The sequence below is a fragment of the Hydra vulgaris genome, chromosome 07 (genome assembly GCF_038396675.1).
Source record: "Hydra vulgaris chromosome 07, alternate assembly HydraT2T_AEP".
Taxonomy (NCBI): Eukaryota; Metazoa; Cnidaria; class Hydrozoa; order Anthoathecata; family Hydridae; genus Hydra; species Hydra vulgaris.
Genome location: NC_088926.1, coordinates 38,329,822 through 38,347,783, shown reverse-complemented (window position 1 = coordinate 38,347,783; position 17,962 = coordinate 38,329,822). Strand labels below are relative to the sequence as shown.

The 17,962-nt window shown below is 26.5% G+C and overlaps 1 protein-coding gene across 1 annotated transcript in view; it reads left to right on the top strand.

Moving 5' to 3' along the window:
- The window catches only part of LOC100208487 (sterol carrier protein 2), a 39,941-nt gene extending 30,320 nt beyond the window's left edge, over positions 1-9,621 (top strand). The window contains exons 17-18 of the mRNA XM_065801831.1: positions 9,318-9,397; positions 9,485-9,621. Coding sequence (XP_065657903.1) covers positions 9,318-9,397; positions 9,485-9,580 — 176 coding nt within the window. The 3' untranslated portion in view covers positions 9,581-9,621. The remainder of the gene's footprint in view (positions 1-9,317; positions 9,398-9,484) is intronic.
- The last annotated feature ends 8,341 nt before the right edge of the window (positions 9,622-17,962 follow it).

Genomic DNA, 17,962 nt, shown 5'->3' with positions numbered 1-17,962 from the left:
ATTGGAATTTGTCGTTTTCTTTATAGTTATTCCATTGTGATCTAGCCCGAGAGAATTAAATTTTGTGTTAAAAAGTCTAACCAGTAGGAATTTGTCGTTTTATTCAAGAATCGCCCCTCTTGACATCATGATCTTGGGTTAAGAAATCTAGCCAACCTGAATTTCTCGTTTTGTTCATCATTATTCTATAGCAATCTGGCCTGAGAGATTTAGTTTCTGACATTGTGGTTATGCGTTAAAAAGTCTAATCTTGGATTAGGGAATCCAGCCCAATGGAACTTGTCGTTTTTATTTTAGACTTCTTCTCGGTACCCTTGCCTCAAAATTGTCATTTTTATTTTTAACACCATGACTTTGGGTTAAGGAATCTAGCCAATTGGAATTTGTCGTTTTCTTTATAGTTATTTCATTGTGATCTAGCCTGAAAGAATGATTTTTTGTGTTAAAAAGTCTAACCAGTAGAAATTTGTCGTTTTATTCAAGAGTCGCCCCTCTTGACATCATGATCTTTAGTTAAGAAATCTAGCCTAATGGAATTTGTCGTTTTATTTAAGACTTCTCGTTGGTAACCTTGCCTAAAAAATATCAATTTTATTTTTAACACCATGATTCTAGGTTAAGGAATCTAGCCAATTGGAATTTGTTGTTTTGTTTAGAGCTATACTATTGTGATCTAGCCTGAAAAAAATTTTTTCACTTTTGACATTGTGATTTTGTATTAAAAAGTCTAACCAGTAGGAATTTGTCGTTTTGTTCAAGAATCGCCCCTCTTGACATCATGATCTTGGGTTAAGAAATCTTGCCTATGGGAATTTGTCATTTTGTTCATAATAGTTCTATTGCAATCTGGCCTGAGAGATTTAGCTTCCGACATTGTGATTATGCGTTAGAAAGTCTAATCTTGGGTTAGGGAATCCAGCCCAATGGAATTTGTCGTTTTTATTAAAGACTTCTTCTTGGTACCCTTGCCTCAAAATTATCATCTTTATTTTTAATACCATAATTTTGGGTTAAGAAATCTAGCCAATTGGAATTTGTTTTCTTCATAGTTATTCCATTGTGATCTAATGTTTTCTAGCCAATTGGAATTCGTTTTCTTTATAGTTATTCCATTGTGATCTAGCCTGAAAGATTTCACTATTGACATTGTGATTTTGCGTTAAATGGTCTAATCAGTAGGAATTTGTCGTTTTATTCAAGCTCCGCCCCTCTTAACATTATAATCTTGGGTTTAGAAATCTAGCCTATTGGAATTTGTCGTTTTATTTAAGACCTCTACGTTGCTATCTCGCTTTAACTCTAACTTATAAATATAACTTTTGAAGTCGTTATTTTGCGTTAAGAAGTCCAATCTGTAGGAATATGCCGTTTTATATAAAATTAGAGGAAAAAGAGAAAATGTCTTGGTCGGACGTGGGACTTGAACCCCGAACTGTGAAAACTATGTCGGTGCGAAGGAATATCGCTAACCGTTTGAGCTATGCAACTAGGCGGTGTTTGTAAACTTTTAGAATATATATCTATCAAAATAACATTAAATCACATAAGATGGTAGAGAAAGAGAAAAGTCAGTGTAAACCTTGCACGCAAGCGCATATCATGCAATATCATAAACAAAACAAATATATTTAAATGAAAGAACAATTATCGTAAAATAGTAAAATTATTATAAATACATAAGTGAGGCGTGGTTTGTGTGAGTCAGGGCTCTGGTGTTTAAAAGTACAATCATAATTAAGTAGTGGTATTACCTGTGACGCCCTCCTCAGAACCATGCATGTGTCACAGATGACGTTTCGGGCAGCAATAGTATCATAAACATAACGCCAATCGTCAAAGGCATATCATCGTTTTTAATACTACTACCCATGATTTACGTCATGCAAGTCCTATCGCGATAGTTATGACCTCACTACCAAAAAAGCCAATTCCTTACCATATCCCTAATTTTATATAACACCAGTGTCCTCCGATATTAGTGGCATGGCGAATGAGTTAGGGTGTATTGTATGGGTATTGTGATTCTAAATATGTTACAGACATATCTAGAATTAGTATACGCATATATCTATAAATATATATATATATATACATACGTGTCCATACATAAGAGCTTTCCTATGTATGCTGGTATTTACAAACAACCATAATAAATGAAAAACCATCATCCGTATAGTATATAAACATGAGGATGAGAAATAAAAAAGTAATAACTGGACTCACCATCTGTTTCTGGATCAATCGGCTCGCAGGGTACGAATACTTAGGTAGTGCAGACAAAACAACAACACGTTGGTCGTAAAGAGCAGTTACAGAAAAGTTGATATTAGGCGAAAAATGTTACGACTCCATCAAATTATGTTAGTAGATACATTTTTACGTTAATACGCACATAAATATATATAAAACAATGTGTGATCAAAACCTAACGTGTTCTACTATTAGAAGTGGCGCGAAGACGTGGATAGATTTTGTTATACAAGTTTTTTATTATAATTAGGTCCCTCGGGGGATTAGAATGAATGAGAATAAAAGGAAAATTTAATATGAGCATAAAACGGAGATAATCGAGTGAAATAATGTCTTGCTAAGTATCGAGATCTAATCAGTTTTGAGTTTTGGTGAAGTGTTATAATGTTGCTATGGTAACCCAACTAGTGATTATCGTTGCCCTTAGTTCTACATGGAATTTTTCGTGGATTTTTCCGTGGATTTGTTCATTCTCCAACCAGAACTTAATATCATATAATTGGTTGCTTGGACAGTTCTCAATTTGATTAATATTTGGATTTCGCCTATTCGTGTTTGTAATAAAGACCACGGTCAGTTGAAAACTGTCTAACCTAGACTAGTGCATCCTGTAACAAGAATGCACCAGTAATCTAACTAAAGTAGTATGTCTAAGTAAAATATCTAGGAAAAATTAGGGAAGGAAAAAACTAGAAGTTAGGTAGTGCAAACAAAGACAGGACACATAATAGTAATAATAATAAATGTATATCAATAAATAGATAAAAAAGGTTACAAATGGTCGGAAAGCTTTAGTACCGTAGGATTAGTGTAGGAAGAAGTCGTTGCTCAGTGAAACCGCAGCTCCCCTGAAAGAGGAACGAGAATATATTTTTGTATAATTTCGTACACGAACAGGGCTCGTGTACTGGTTGGAACACTTTGAGCCGTAATAGCCTGAGAGAAGTACGGAAGATTTAACTAGTAAGATTAAGTGTTAGTATCAGATTACTAAAATTTGGACAGATGTCCAGTAAAAAACTAAAGCTTATGTAGAAGAAGTAGGTGCACATATTCCTTTCTATTTTACAACTGTCTAAGTATAGTCTTTTGTATTATATAGGTTCGCGTATAATTGAATATATTGCGTTATAAAAGTCTAACCAGTTGAAATTTGTCGTTTTATTCAAGAACCGCCCTTCTTGACATCATGATCTTGGGTTAGAGAATCTAGCCAACTTGAATTTGTCGTTTTATTTAAGATTTACCCCTGGTAACCTTGCTTAAAAATTATCCTTTTTACTTTTAGTATAATGATACTGGGTTAAGAAATCTACCTAATTGAAATTTGTCGTTTTGTTAATAGTTATTCCGTTGCGATCTTGTCCGAAAGAATTAACTTTTGACAATGTGATTTTGTGTTTAAAAATCTAACCAGTAGAATTTTGTCATTTTATTCAAGAGTCGCCCCTCTTGACATCATGATCTTGGGTTAAGAAATCTTGCCACCCTGAATTTCTCGTTTTGTTCATCATTATTCTATAGCGATCTGGCCTGAGATATTTAACTGCTGACATTGTGATTTTGCGTTAAAAAGTCTAATGTTGAGTTGAGGAATCTAGTCCACTGGAATTTGTCGTTTTTATTTAAGACTTCTTCTTGGTACCCTTGTCTAAATATAATCGTTTTTATTTTTAACACTATGATCTTGGGTTGAGAACTCTAGCCAATTGGAATTTGTCGTTTTCTTTATATAGTTATTATGGTAAGGAATTGGCTTTTTTGGTAGTGAGGTCATAACTATCGCGATAGGACTTGCATGACGTAAATCATGGGTAGTAGTATTAAAAACGATGATACGCCTTTGACGATTGGCGTTATGTTTATGATACTATTGCTGCCCGAAACGTCATCTGTGACACATGCATGGTTCTGAGGAGGGCGTCACAGGTAATACCACTACTTAATTATGATTGTACTTTTAAACACCAGAGCCCTGACTCACACAAACCACGCCTCACTTATGTATTTATAATAATTTTACTATTTTACGATAATTGTTCTTTCATTTAAATATATTTGTTTTGTTTATGATATTGCATGATATGCGCTTGCGTGCAAGGTTTACACTGACTTTTCTCTTTCTCTACCATCTTATGTGATTTAATGTTATTTTGATAGATATATATTCTAAAAGTTTACAAACACCGCCTAGTTGCATAGCTCAAACGGTTAGCGATATTCCTTCGCACCGACATAGTTTTCACAGTTCGGGGTTCAAGTCCCACGTCCGACCAAGACATTTTCTCTTTTTCCTCTAATTTTATATACTATAATAGTTATTATATATATTATAATAGTTATTATATATATTATAATAGTTATTATATATATTATAATAGTTATTATATATATTATAATAGTTATTATATATATTATAATAGTTATTATATATATTATAATAGTTATTATATATATTATAATAGTTATTATATATATTATAATAGTTATTATATATATTATAATAGTTTTTATATATATTATAATAGTTATTATATATATTATAATAGTTATTATATATATTATAATAGTTTTTATATATATTATAATAGTTATTATATATATTATAATAGTTATTATATATATTATAATAGTTATTATATATATTATAATAGTTATTATATATATTATAATAGTTATTATATATATTATAATAGTTATTATATATATTATAATAGTTATTATATATATTATAATAGTTATTATATATATTATAATAGTTTTTATATATATTATAATAGTTATTATATATATTATAATAGTTATTATATATATTATAATAGTTATTATATATATTATAATAGTTATTATATATATTATAATAGTTATTATATATATTATAATAGTTATTATATATATTATAATAGTTATTATATATATTATAATAGTTTTTATATATATTATAATAGTTATTATATATATTATAATAGTTATTATATATATTATAATAGTTATTATATATATTATAATAGTTATTATATATATTATAATAGTTATTATATATATTATAATAGTTATTATATATATTATATTATAATAGTAATAAAAATATAAACAAAACGTCTTTTGATCTATTGATGCTCTGTCCATACAAACGGCGCTAGTTCATTAACGAAACTCAAAACTTTTGGGTGAGGTAGGTGAGGCATTCGTTGAAGGTCCGCATTCATTTTTGCGATACATCTACATAATGATCAGATTAATAAATCATTATTTACAGTAAAAAAAAAGAAAAAGAAACTAATGTTGTAAATATTGAAAAGTTGTATGAAGAGCAAGCATGTAGAGTGTACAGTTGCAGATGATTAGATTGTACTTTTGTGTTTTGGAAAAAAAGGAGCATTTTTGTGGAGTAAGTCCATGATTTTAGCTGGCAGCTTTTTCCAGGGAACTTTTAAAACATATACCTAATTGTCCAGCATAGAACGGAAGATTCTGATGCAGGTACATATATATATGTATATATATATGTATATATATAAATATATATATATATATATATATATATATATATATATATATATATATATATATATATATATATATGTATATACGTATGTATATACATATATATATTTATAAATATATATATACATATATATATATATATATATATATATATATATATATATATATATATATATATATATATATATATATATATATATATATATATATATATATATATTATAAAAAAACAAATAAATAATCTCAAATATATATATACTGTCAATCACAATTCGATATAATAAAATTGTAAACAAAACTTGACTTATTAGCAACTTTAAAAAATTCTATACATAAGAAAAGATTCTTAAACTATATAAATCCTATATAATATATTTTTAAACCATATAAATCCTATATAAACTAATTTTCAGAAGTAACTGTCGTTAATAAATATCAATATCAATAACAATAACAATATATAACAATACAATAATAAAAATATAACACAATAATAATATATAACAGTATAAAATATAACTACAATAATAATATATAACAGCATCTTTAATCTAAATTTAAGAGAATTTTATGTGAATGTACTTCTTTAAAAATATATAGCACTTTAGTTCTAGTAAAACAAATATAAATATATTAAAATCACTAACTTGAAATTATATACGTGTATATAAAGAAAAATGAAAAAGAAGTATGACCCTGTGTAAATTAGAGACTATACTAAAGTATACTAAAATAAACGGTTAAAATTCGTAATTTCAAGTTTCACTTTCAATTTCAATTTTCACGGAACTTCTTTTTATCATAAATGCAAAATCATATAAAATGATGTGATTATTTCAAGTCTTAAAAGTATGGCAAAAGACCGTAATTTATTGTAAACGGATTTTTCCGTAAGGGCTCGTCCATAAATTACGTCACGCAAACTTTCACAATAAACAAAACAAAAAAGATCAAAAGTTTTCTCTCGCAGAGTTTTAATTAAAAAAAAAAAGTCAAAATAGCCCATTAAGTTTAATGAAAATCGCCGCGTAAAAGAGATTAATATCTCCTTTTTTTGATTTTATTTTATAAATATATTTTGCGTTGCGTAATTTATGGACGATCCTTTAGTTTTATTTTTTTTAGTTTTTCGTTGCTGCACACTTTTGTGCACCAACTAAATTCTGCACTTGGACCATATAAAATTAAAGCGCAGAAAGTGCACTGCATATACAGTCACAACTGTAACAGCCGTTAACAGGCTGTAACTACTCCGTTAACGGAGTGTATTCATCGACTAAGTAAGATTTAGGCGCAGTTGGTTTTACAATCAACATGTAGATACATCAACTGAGGGTTGTGGTTTGGTCAGATACTCTTTTAATTAAAATAAAGTCTGCTCTTGATTTTAAACTTTTAAAAAAAAAGTGTTGCCTCACAAACTTGGAGAACATTCCCCCTCCCTCCCCCTCGTAACAAATCATCACAAAATTGCCTACCCCTCTCCCCGCCCCACCCCTAAAGCGTGACGTAAATTATTGACGACCCCTAACATAACAACGGAAAAAGTTCAATAAATACTACGAAATTTTTTTTCATTTTTTTTTCTTGATTTGAAATATCGTTGAAAGATTTTTTTTCTTTCTTTTTTTTTTTAAATTCATTCAAAGATTTTTTCATTTTCTACAAAAAAAATGTACTTTTATACCAAGTACTACCAATTAACTATCATGTTTAAGCAGTTATCAAAAATTGTTGAATAATAAGTCTTACACTCTGTCAAATAATAAGAATCCTGAATGTAACTAAATGTTATCTTTTACAATCTTTCATCTTTTCAAACTAATAATAATTTTAAAAAATATTGAAATAATTGCAATATCAATATACTTTTTAAAGTATTTTGTATATATTTCATGATATTTGTGCTTTCCGCATTACTTTTTAGTTTGTCAAAACAAGAAATCTTCGAACTATCTATTTAGTAGTGTACAATTAACGACTGGTTTTGCGGTTATTTTAGAAAGAAAAAAATCGATTTTCGATTTCGAAAAAACTGAAAAAAAACTCGCTTAACCAGTTGCGGTTTCCACCGGTTGCCAACCCTTAATGTTATCTTTTAGCTTTATAACATCTTATTATTTAGGTTTATAACATGTTTGGGTATTTTTAGGAGACATAATACACAATCATAGTTTGCGTGGAATAAGCAACCAAGCTTTTCACAACTTATTATTATGATATGCATTGTTGCTATTTTTCTCCTCATCCGTGGTTTTAAATTGGCTTGTAGCAGCATTCATTGTTCAGTTTTTTGTTTTTTACGATTGCTTGGGAAGCACTGTTTAATAAGCTATTCTATGCAGATGATTTATGCTTGAATGCAGAGACAGAAGAAGAATTATTACTCAAATTTGCTGAAAAGATGGAGTAAAAGCAAAAGCTAGTCGGGCAGAAGGTGTCAAAAGTTGTATCATTGTCAAAATTAGGATGTGCCTTGGCCAACAACAAGAAATGCGTCATTAAAGATTAAAAAAAAGTTATACATTACATGCATCCAGATTTTTATGATGTATAACGCAAGGTATCTGCCAGATCAGGGAAAAGTCAGGGAAATAAAATATTTGCAAAAAAATCAGGAATTATTCAAGTAAATTGCGTAAAGTTTTAAAAAAATCAGGAAGAATGAAAAAAATGGCTCTTTATCAAACTTACTTAACTTTAGTAGATTGTACGCGTAATTTTATGCAGCAGATAGTTTTATGAATTTCTCTTGATACTTTAAATGTGAGTTGTATTAATGTTTATATTTTTGCAATTGAAGAACATTTTTCTAAAAAAATCCAAGTCTAATATTTCTGAAATAGGTTTGGGTAACTTTAAATTAAATCAGGGAAAACAGGTAGTGGATCAGCGAAAAATTATGGAAATTCACCTTAAAATATTGGCAGACACCCTGTAACGGTAAAACATAGCCAATGATGTTTGAGGATGTTTTGCGTCTTGAAAAAACAGAAAAGATGACGATCAACGGACTTGTGTTATGACTCTAAAAGATAAGAAAAAAAATTTACTTAAAATCAAGCGATGATGGTAGATTTTAGATAGTATTCTGTATGGAATTGTTGCTATAATCGAGTAATTAATTTCAAATTTGACGATCATTTAAATGTTTGGTTTAAATATTTAAAGATTTAAAAAAAAAATCAGTCGCAAAATAAAAAACTATAAGAAATAAGCTTTAATTTTTTTCCTTCATCCTCAAAATTCATTATCAAACAGCTCCTTATATTATTTAAACAAGGTAAGTTTATCAATTTTGAAATAAAAACAGGCTTCATAAACGTTAGAAGTCAATAAAATGTTTAAAGAATTAAGTAAATCAATAAAATCTTTTAGAAGATTTTTAATAAGTTAATACAAAAATTTTGTTTGGAAGTATAAAAATATGGAAGATTGTTAAACGTTTTGAAATTTTTTTATTATTTCGTTGTTATCTTATTAGATTTTGTCTTTATTATATTTTACCGTAATTATATTATATTTTGTCGTTATTTTATTATATTTTGTTGTTATTATAGAACTAAAAGCTGATTGTACGATTAAAATGACTGATGAAGACTGCTTTAAAATGATGATTGGACAACTTAATCCTCAAACTGTAATTTAGTTTTTTAAATAATTTTGTTCGAGTGAAGAAGTGTCAGTTGATTTCTAAAATCATTCTAAATATTATTCTTAATTTTAGGCTTTTCTCCAAGGAAAACTAAAGATTTCAGGTAACATGGCAATGGCGATGAAACTTCAAAAACTTCAAGTTAAAAATTTGAAATCAAATTTATAATTGTTTTCGTTTATTTAGAAAAACTGTCAAATTTTTTTAAAGTTATTTTAGTTAATTTTTTACACTAATCCGTTGCCATACCTACCATTAATGATTTAGTTCTTTAAGTTTCCCATATTCCTTTGAGAATCTCGTCACAAAATTAATGGGATGTTAGGAAAAAAATGTTGTGCGTTTTTGAAACCTTAGATAAGCGCTACTGTTGCTACTATTTTAAATTTATGTTAAGAACGTTGAAAGTTTTTTAGTTTTTGCTGAGAACGTTGAAAGTTTTATGAAAGAGCTATGTGTGAAATGTGTTAAAAGAGATAAAACAATCTTCTAGTTTAAATGTAGAGTAAATGCAAAATTGTACAAACGTACTAACGGTACCCAAAGCTGGCTGTTCTATTTGCTCGTCGTTTAAATCTAGTTTTCTAGATTAGGACGTTATCAAAAATTATGGGTCAATTAAATCTAGTTTTCTACTAGGACTTTATTAAAAATGGAAGATCTATACTAAACTATCTATACCAGGCCATGGTCGTCTACACCATGCCAAAATTATTTATAAAAAAATAAGTGGTAAATTGTCTGAAAAGCAATTAAGAATTTCAAACTTTTTTCAAAAGCAAATATTTAAAAAATTTTATACAAGTATTATCTTTTTGCGGATATTTCCGGAATACTGAATATTTTTTTGAAATACAATTGAAAATTTTTTTTTTTGTAACTTGTCATCAAATAATTGAAACAGTAGAGGTATCGTTCATTAGTTACTCTACGCTAAGTTAAGTTAATTTTTTCTCTTACATTTGAATATAAAGCAAAGAACGTTAAAACATATAATTGATATATATTAAAAATATTCATTCCGAATAAAAGGGGTTTTGCATGAGTAAAACGATCTTTAAAGATTATTAGTTGTGCTAGATGTTTCTGCTGCCAATAAAGAGGATCTAATTGATTTTTTTAACACTACCCCGTGCGATATTTAAATAATTTAGATGATATTAGATAAGTGGGTAATAAAGTTGAATTAACGCGTGTCATTTACAAAACTTCTCGCTTTTTATAAAACTCCCATATTTTTTGAATCTTTTTTGCGCAAGGTTTCAATTTGATTTTTCAATGTAAGATTTTCATCAATAAGAACACCAAGAAAAAGTATAACTTTTGATTGTTTTATTTGAATATTTATTTAATATCTATATATATTTAAAGCATATCGTTTGGCAAAAGATATTTTTTGGATTTTGAATAAAGTAGACTCTATTTAGTTTTTTCTATATTAAATTGACAACTTATTTAACTTGAACCATTTTGAAATTTTTTCTTAACTTTTTTTTTTTTTTTTTCTCCTTTTATTTAGCCGTACAAGTATTTACAAGTTCCGTGTTTTATAATATATATATAAATGGCAAGGACGAGAAGAAGAAAGATTTGCCTTATCACCAAGTCCCTTGTTTTTTCTAGACATTTATATAAATACATTGTAACTAAAATTAAAAATGAGAGAAAAAAGCAAAATGCTTCGAAGAAGTTTATATAAAATGCAAAATATTTAAAGCTTTTAAAAGTCGTTTTTAATAAAAGTTAAAGAAGTAGTTTATTCTCAATAACACGAAGATTAACTTATGGTCATGCAATGCTATATATATTCAAATTTCAAAGTTATTCATTAAAGTAAAACTTGTTAATAAATCATTCAAGAAAACCAAAACCAACAGCATAAAAAGAAAACATGAAAAATGAAAACATAAAGGTTAATTTATAATCAGAAGACACTATATATACACATATACATATATGTATATATACACATACATACACACACATATATACATATACACACACATACACACATATACACACATATATACATATACACACACATACACACATATACACACCCATACACATATACACACACACATATATATGTATATATATATATATATATATATATATATATATATATATATATATATATATATATATATATATATATATATGTAAATTATGTTAGTGTATTTTACAAATAGAGTGCTCAATGTTCTTAAAGAACAGAGCAATAATTAATTAATTAGTAAAAAACACTTATCTAACTTTTATCTTCTACTCGGAGTTTCACCATTGCTGGATCATCAGGAAGAGTTACTCTTCCTGATGATCCAGCAATGGTGAAACTCCGAGTAGAAGATAAAAGTTAGATAAGTGTTTTTTACTAATTAATTAATTATATATATATATATATATATATATATATATATATATATATATATATATATATATATATATATATATATATATATGTATATATATATATGTATATATATATATATATATATATATATATATATATATATATATATATATATATATATATATATATATATATATATATATATATATATACATATACACACACATACACATACATACTTTTTCATAATATAATTGAATATAATGTATATAATTAAAGACTTTAGACCTTTTCAGACAAACAAAGCATGCACTAATAGATAATTTTCAAATATAAAAATTATATAGGTAGATTTAAAAAAATTATCTGTTTTTTCATTATTTAAAAGTAAAAGTTTTAGCTTTTGTTTAAACTGTTCAAGAGTTGTAAGTGTTTTAATATCATTACTAATTATCTTATTCCATACATTAGGTCCTGTAGTAGTTATTGAGAACTTGGTTGACTCATATATAGTTTTGGGTTGTACAAAGTTGTTACTTGAATATTTAGTCATGTATTTGTGTTGAATTTTATTAAATAATGGTTTGAAGATATTTGGTATTGTATTATTATTAGTTTTATACATAAAAATTAGCAGATGATATATATTTATTTGGTACAAGTTTGATATTTCTAGATTGTTGAACAATGGTCCAGAATGTGAGAAGCGGTGTGCATTTGATAATAATCTAATTGCATGTTTTTGTTTGCTAAATAGCTTTTTTGTTATTGACTTATTGGTGTTGCACCAGGCAATGTTTGCATAATTCAGATAGGAATGAATAAATGAGTAATATATGTATTTCAAGCATGATTGATCTAAGTATGGTTTTGCTTTATAGAGTAATCCGATATTTTTAGAAATTTTATTTTCAATCATGGTTATGTGGTCTTTTCAATTTATGTTTTCATTTAGAATTACACGTAGAAATTTCATTAAACATTCTCTTTTTACGATGTATTCTCAAATAATAAGTTTTGGAAGTGCAAGAGGGATTTTATCTTTTTTATGGAGGCGATGAAAAATAGTATAATTACTTTTAGTTAAATTAATTGTAAGTTTATTCATATTTAACCATTCGGTTAGTTTTAGAAGTTCAATGTTGATCGTTTTAAATAATGTTGTTATATCACTGTGAGAATAAAATAAATTTGTGTCATCAGCAAATAAAATAGAATCTAGAATATTAGAAGCTTTGCTTAAATCATTAGTATAGATTAAAAATAAAAGTGGTCCTAATATAGATCCTTGAGGAACGCCGCAAGTAATTGACGTATTGTTAGTTTTTTCATTCCCGAATGAAATATATTGTTTTCTATTAGATAAGTAGCTTTTAAACCAAGCTATGTTTATATTTTTGATTCCGTAGTTTTCTAATTTTTTAATTAAAATGCTATGATCAACAGTGTCGAACACCTTACTAAGATCTATGAAAACACCTAAAGTGAACTTGTTTTTGTCAAAACCTTGAAAAATAATCTGAATGAGATGAAGAACTGCATGATCAGTAGAGTGCCCTGTTTTGAAGCCAAATTGTTTGTTGTAGAGAATATTATTTTTTTCTAAAAATGAGTATAATTTGTTATACATAATGCGTTCTAGTATTTTCGAGAAGCATGGAAGAATGGAAATAGGTCTATAGTTAGAAATATTAGTATCATCTCCAGACTTAAAAACTGGTATTACCCTTGCAATTTTAAGTTTTTTTGGAAAGACTCCTTGTTTAAACGGAAGATTAAATATATACAAAAGAATTTTTTTAATATAGAAAATACATTTAACTACAACATTACTACTAACATTATCAAATCCTTGTGCTTTGTTTAATTTTAATGAACTCGCAGCATCTAATAATTCTTTTTCAGTTAACTCAGCATTTTCCATTCTTGAATTGCTAGGAGTCAAGTATTTCTCCTTTTTAAACTCACTGTGTTTTAATTTTGATGCTAAATTTAAACCTGCATTGACAAACACCTCATTAAATGTTTTAGCAATTATAGATTCTTTAGTAATATCTTGATGATGATTGTTTAGTTTTTTTGGAAGACCATTTAGCTTAAGTGTTTTTTTTCCAATTACTTCTTTGATGACTTGCCACGTTTTTTGAGTATCGCCTTTAAATTTTATTATTTTATTTGAATAGTATAATTTCTTTGAAAGCTTTATAATTGATTCAAAGTGACTCATATTTTTTATACCTTAATTCATTTTCATAAGTTCTTTTTTTCAGAAACGCTTCATACAATCGTTTTTTTTTTGTTGATGATTTTATTATTCCTGGTGTAATCCAAGGGTTTATAAATGTTTTAGTTTTAATAATTTTTGTTACCACTGGGAAAGCTTTATTTTTTGAATATTCGAAGGAAACTGTTATAAGCAGTATCTGTGGTTTGAATTTGTAGAATTTCATCCCAGTTTTCAGAAAATAGAGAATTATTAAAAAGTTCCATAGAAATGTCATTATATATTCGATTTGTAATAATAATTTTTTTTGAGGGGTGTGTTCGACAACTTTATGCGCGATTATAAATATTGGGAAATGATCCAATATATCAGATATTATTATTCCAGTTTTTATTTTATTTTTTGTATATTCATTATTATTATTTGATCAATTGAGGTTGCGCTATTCCTGGTAATTCGTGTTGGTTTATTTATTGTTGGAATGAACCCATTTTGAAATATGATGTTCATAAAATTTTTTACATTTTTATTTGTGTCGTAATCAAGCGCATTATAATTAAAATCCCCAACAAAAAAGACACGTTTGCCACATAAAATTTTGTTTTTGATTAAATTTTTAAAGTGTTTTTCAAAAAATTTGTTATTGCCAGATGGCGGTCTGTACACAACATGTACAATGATATTTTTAGTGATTTTATTTATAACTTCAATCGTTAATGATTCGCAATCATTACTAATTGCACTAAATTCGGTTAGCGGTTTAAAATTTAAAGAGTTGTGGATAAAAATACATACTCCTCCACCTATTGTTTCAGAATTTCTGACTTGATGAATAACTTTATAGTTTTGTAGTTGAAAATTTGAATCTTTTTCAACTTGTTTATCTAGATACCAGGTCTCTGTGAGACAAATAATTTTAAAATTAATTTCAACACTATATAAAAAATCTTTAAATTTATCAAAATTTTTTTGAAAGCTCCTAATGTTTAGGTGTAAAATAGAGAACTCATTAATATCTATATCAGCAGAAAGATTAGAAATATCGGAATTATAATAAGAAGGGCATATGTTGCTAATTATTTCATCAGTGTTAAAAAAATTAACGTCTGGATCTGAATGATTCTCTAAAAGTATATTTTTATTTGTCTGGAATGCCCTAAAGCTTAATTCACAAAAATTTATACCTTCCATAATAACAAGAAAGGTTATACTAACAAAATATTTAAAGTATAAAATAAAATGATTAAAGTTTAGGAGGTAATTTCCTGAATTCTTTTACTATTAATTTATCGTAAATTACAACCGAAAACGTACCATTTTTCCTATGTATCTTCATCTGCTCGAATAGTTTTTTCCTGATAGATGCAGTTTCCGATGAATAATCCTCATTGATATATATTTTTTCCGTTAACAATTCCTATTTTTAAGGATATATAAATACTAAAACTTAAAAATACTACGATTTATTTTTTTTAACTATCAAGCTCGCAAAAGCACATCTGCTCATGAAGAAAGCATGCGGCAAAAAAAAAAAAAACTTCATGTTCATGTCATAGTGTTATGATATTACTTCTAGACAGAAAAAAGTTTGTGTCATCAGCAAACATTGCTGTTTTTAAATTTGAAGCATTATAAAGATTATTAATATAAATGAGAAAAAAAAGTGGTCCTAGTAAAATAAAATATGTTGTGTCCCTTTGGGGACACCACATGTTTTATCTAATAAATTTGTAGTAGAGGACACATCAATTTGCACATACTGTTTACGATTGCTTAAATAGCTCTTAATTAATTTTAGAAAATTACCACAAATTTCATAGTTTTTAAGTTTTTGTATTTAAATTTCATGACCTATCGTATCGAAGGCTTTTGATAGATCAATAAATAATCCAAGAGTAAATTGTGATTTCTCAAACGAATCTACAATTTTCTAGTCAGATGAAGCACTGCGTTTTCAGTGGAATTATTATTTTTAAACCATATTGGGTTTAAAAACCCATTTGTATACGTATATTATAAATTGCTTGACTGTTTCACTTTAAAAGCTAGAATGTTAGAAGCTTTGCTTAAATCATTAGTATAGATTAAAAATAAAAGTGGTCCTAATATAGATCTTTAAAATTTAGATCTTTAGATCACTTTAAAAATATAATTATTATTTTTTTTTTCTATTTTTCTTTAATATTTTTCCGTTTAAAAATATTGCAATAACTAAACATACTTTACAACTTTTAGATTAATAACGACAGGACTTTTAGAAGATCATGAGGATCTTGTCATGAAGCCCTTAATAATATATGACTAATTTTTAATAAAAAATATAAAAATGTCTGTAATGAAATAATAACACACCTTTATGCAAAAATATTTAAAAACCAAGATAAAATGTTAAAAAGCCAAGATAAAATGTTAAACCAAATAATACACAAAATAAAACAAGAATAACAACAACAACAACAACAACAACAACAACAACAACAACAATTAAAAATGAATCAAGATATTTTCAATTAAAAATATAATTTTTTTAAGTTTTTGTTTGATTAAAGCAAAAGTCAGTTAAGTAGAAAAATCAAAGTTTGTTAAGACTATTTTGTTTCAGAGATGAGGACCTCGGTAAGAAACAAAAAACTGATTTAAAAAATTTAATAATTTTTTTTATAAAAATTGAATTAATTTATAAACTTTAGTTAAGCAAGTATTAAAAAACTTTTCTTTCATATAAAAAAAATGCTTGCCAAAACCCTTATTATTCTGGACTTTTTCAGGATGTTATTTTTTTATTATTTATTTCAGGATGTTATTTTTTTATTATTTATTTTAGGATCAAATTTTATTATTTATTTCAAGATTTTATTATTATTATTATGTGTTTCACCATAAAGAAAAATTTACAAAAATATTTATCATAAAATAATAAAATGTATAATGATTTTATTATTATTATTATTTTTAACTTTTATTCATTAAGATTTCAAATTTCAAATTGAAAATTGAATAGAATATATAAGAAGTATATTTATAATAAATAAATAAAATATAAGTATAAGTTTTTAAAAGTATAAGAAATAAATTATTCAGAAACTCTGTTATACAAAACACAAAATTATGGTATAAAAATTGAATATAATATATAAGAAATATATGGGTACTTACACATTTTTAAACACACATTTTATAAAACATATTATTGCTTCATATTATAGAATTTTTTACAAGAATGTATTAAAAAAAAACAAAAAAAAAAAACAAGTAAAAAACAAGTGATTACTCCTATTTAAAAGTTTCAGAAGAAGTTCAATGTCAATTATCAAAAGTTTTCGCTTAAGTTTATTTTTTAATTGATTAAGGGAAGAAATAGTTTTTAACTCATTGTTTATTAGTGTGTTCCATAATTTAGGTCCTCTGATTGTAGTCAAGAACTTAGTATGCAGATTAATTTGTTTTTGGTGAATATATTGTTATTCAAAAATCGTGTTGGGTATAAATGATTAGTTTAAAAAAAAATGAAATTAAATGGAATGGGTGCCATTTTATAATCAACTTTAAACATAAATATAAGAACTTGATAAAGGTTAAGTTGAAATACGTTGAGTATTTTGAGTTTATCAAAAAGAAATTTAGTGTTTGAGAAGCGATCCACATTTCCAATAGTTCTAACAGCATGTTATTTTTAGATACATTAGTGCTGCACCAAGCAAAGTTAGCGTAATTTAGATAAAAATCAATAAAAGAAAAGTAAGTGAATTTCAAACAAGCTTGTTTTAACAATTGCTTAGCTTTGAATAAGAGGCCTATCTTTTTTAATATTTTATTTTGGATTATACACATGTGCTCCTTTCTACATTACATTTTCATAATACTACACCTAGATACGACACCTAGATACAACACCTGGATACGACAAAGATTATTTGAAAAAAGATTAGGAAGTTTTTAGGAAATATCCTTTTTTTCATAAAAACGATGAAAA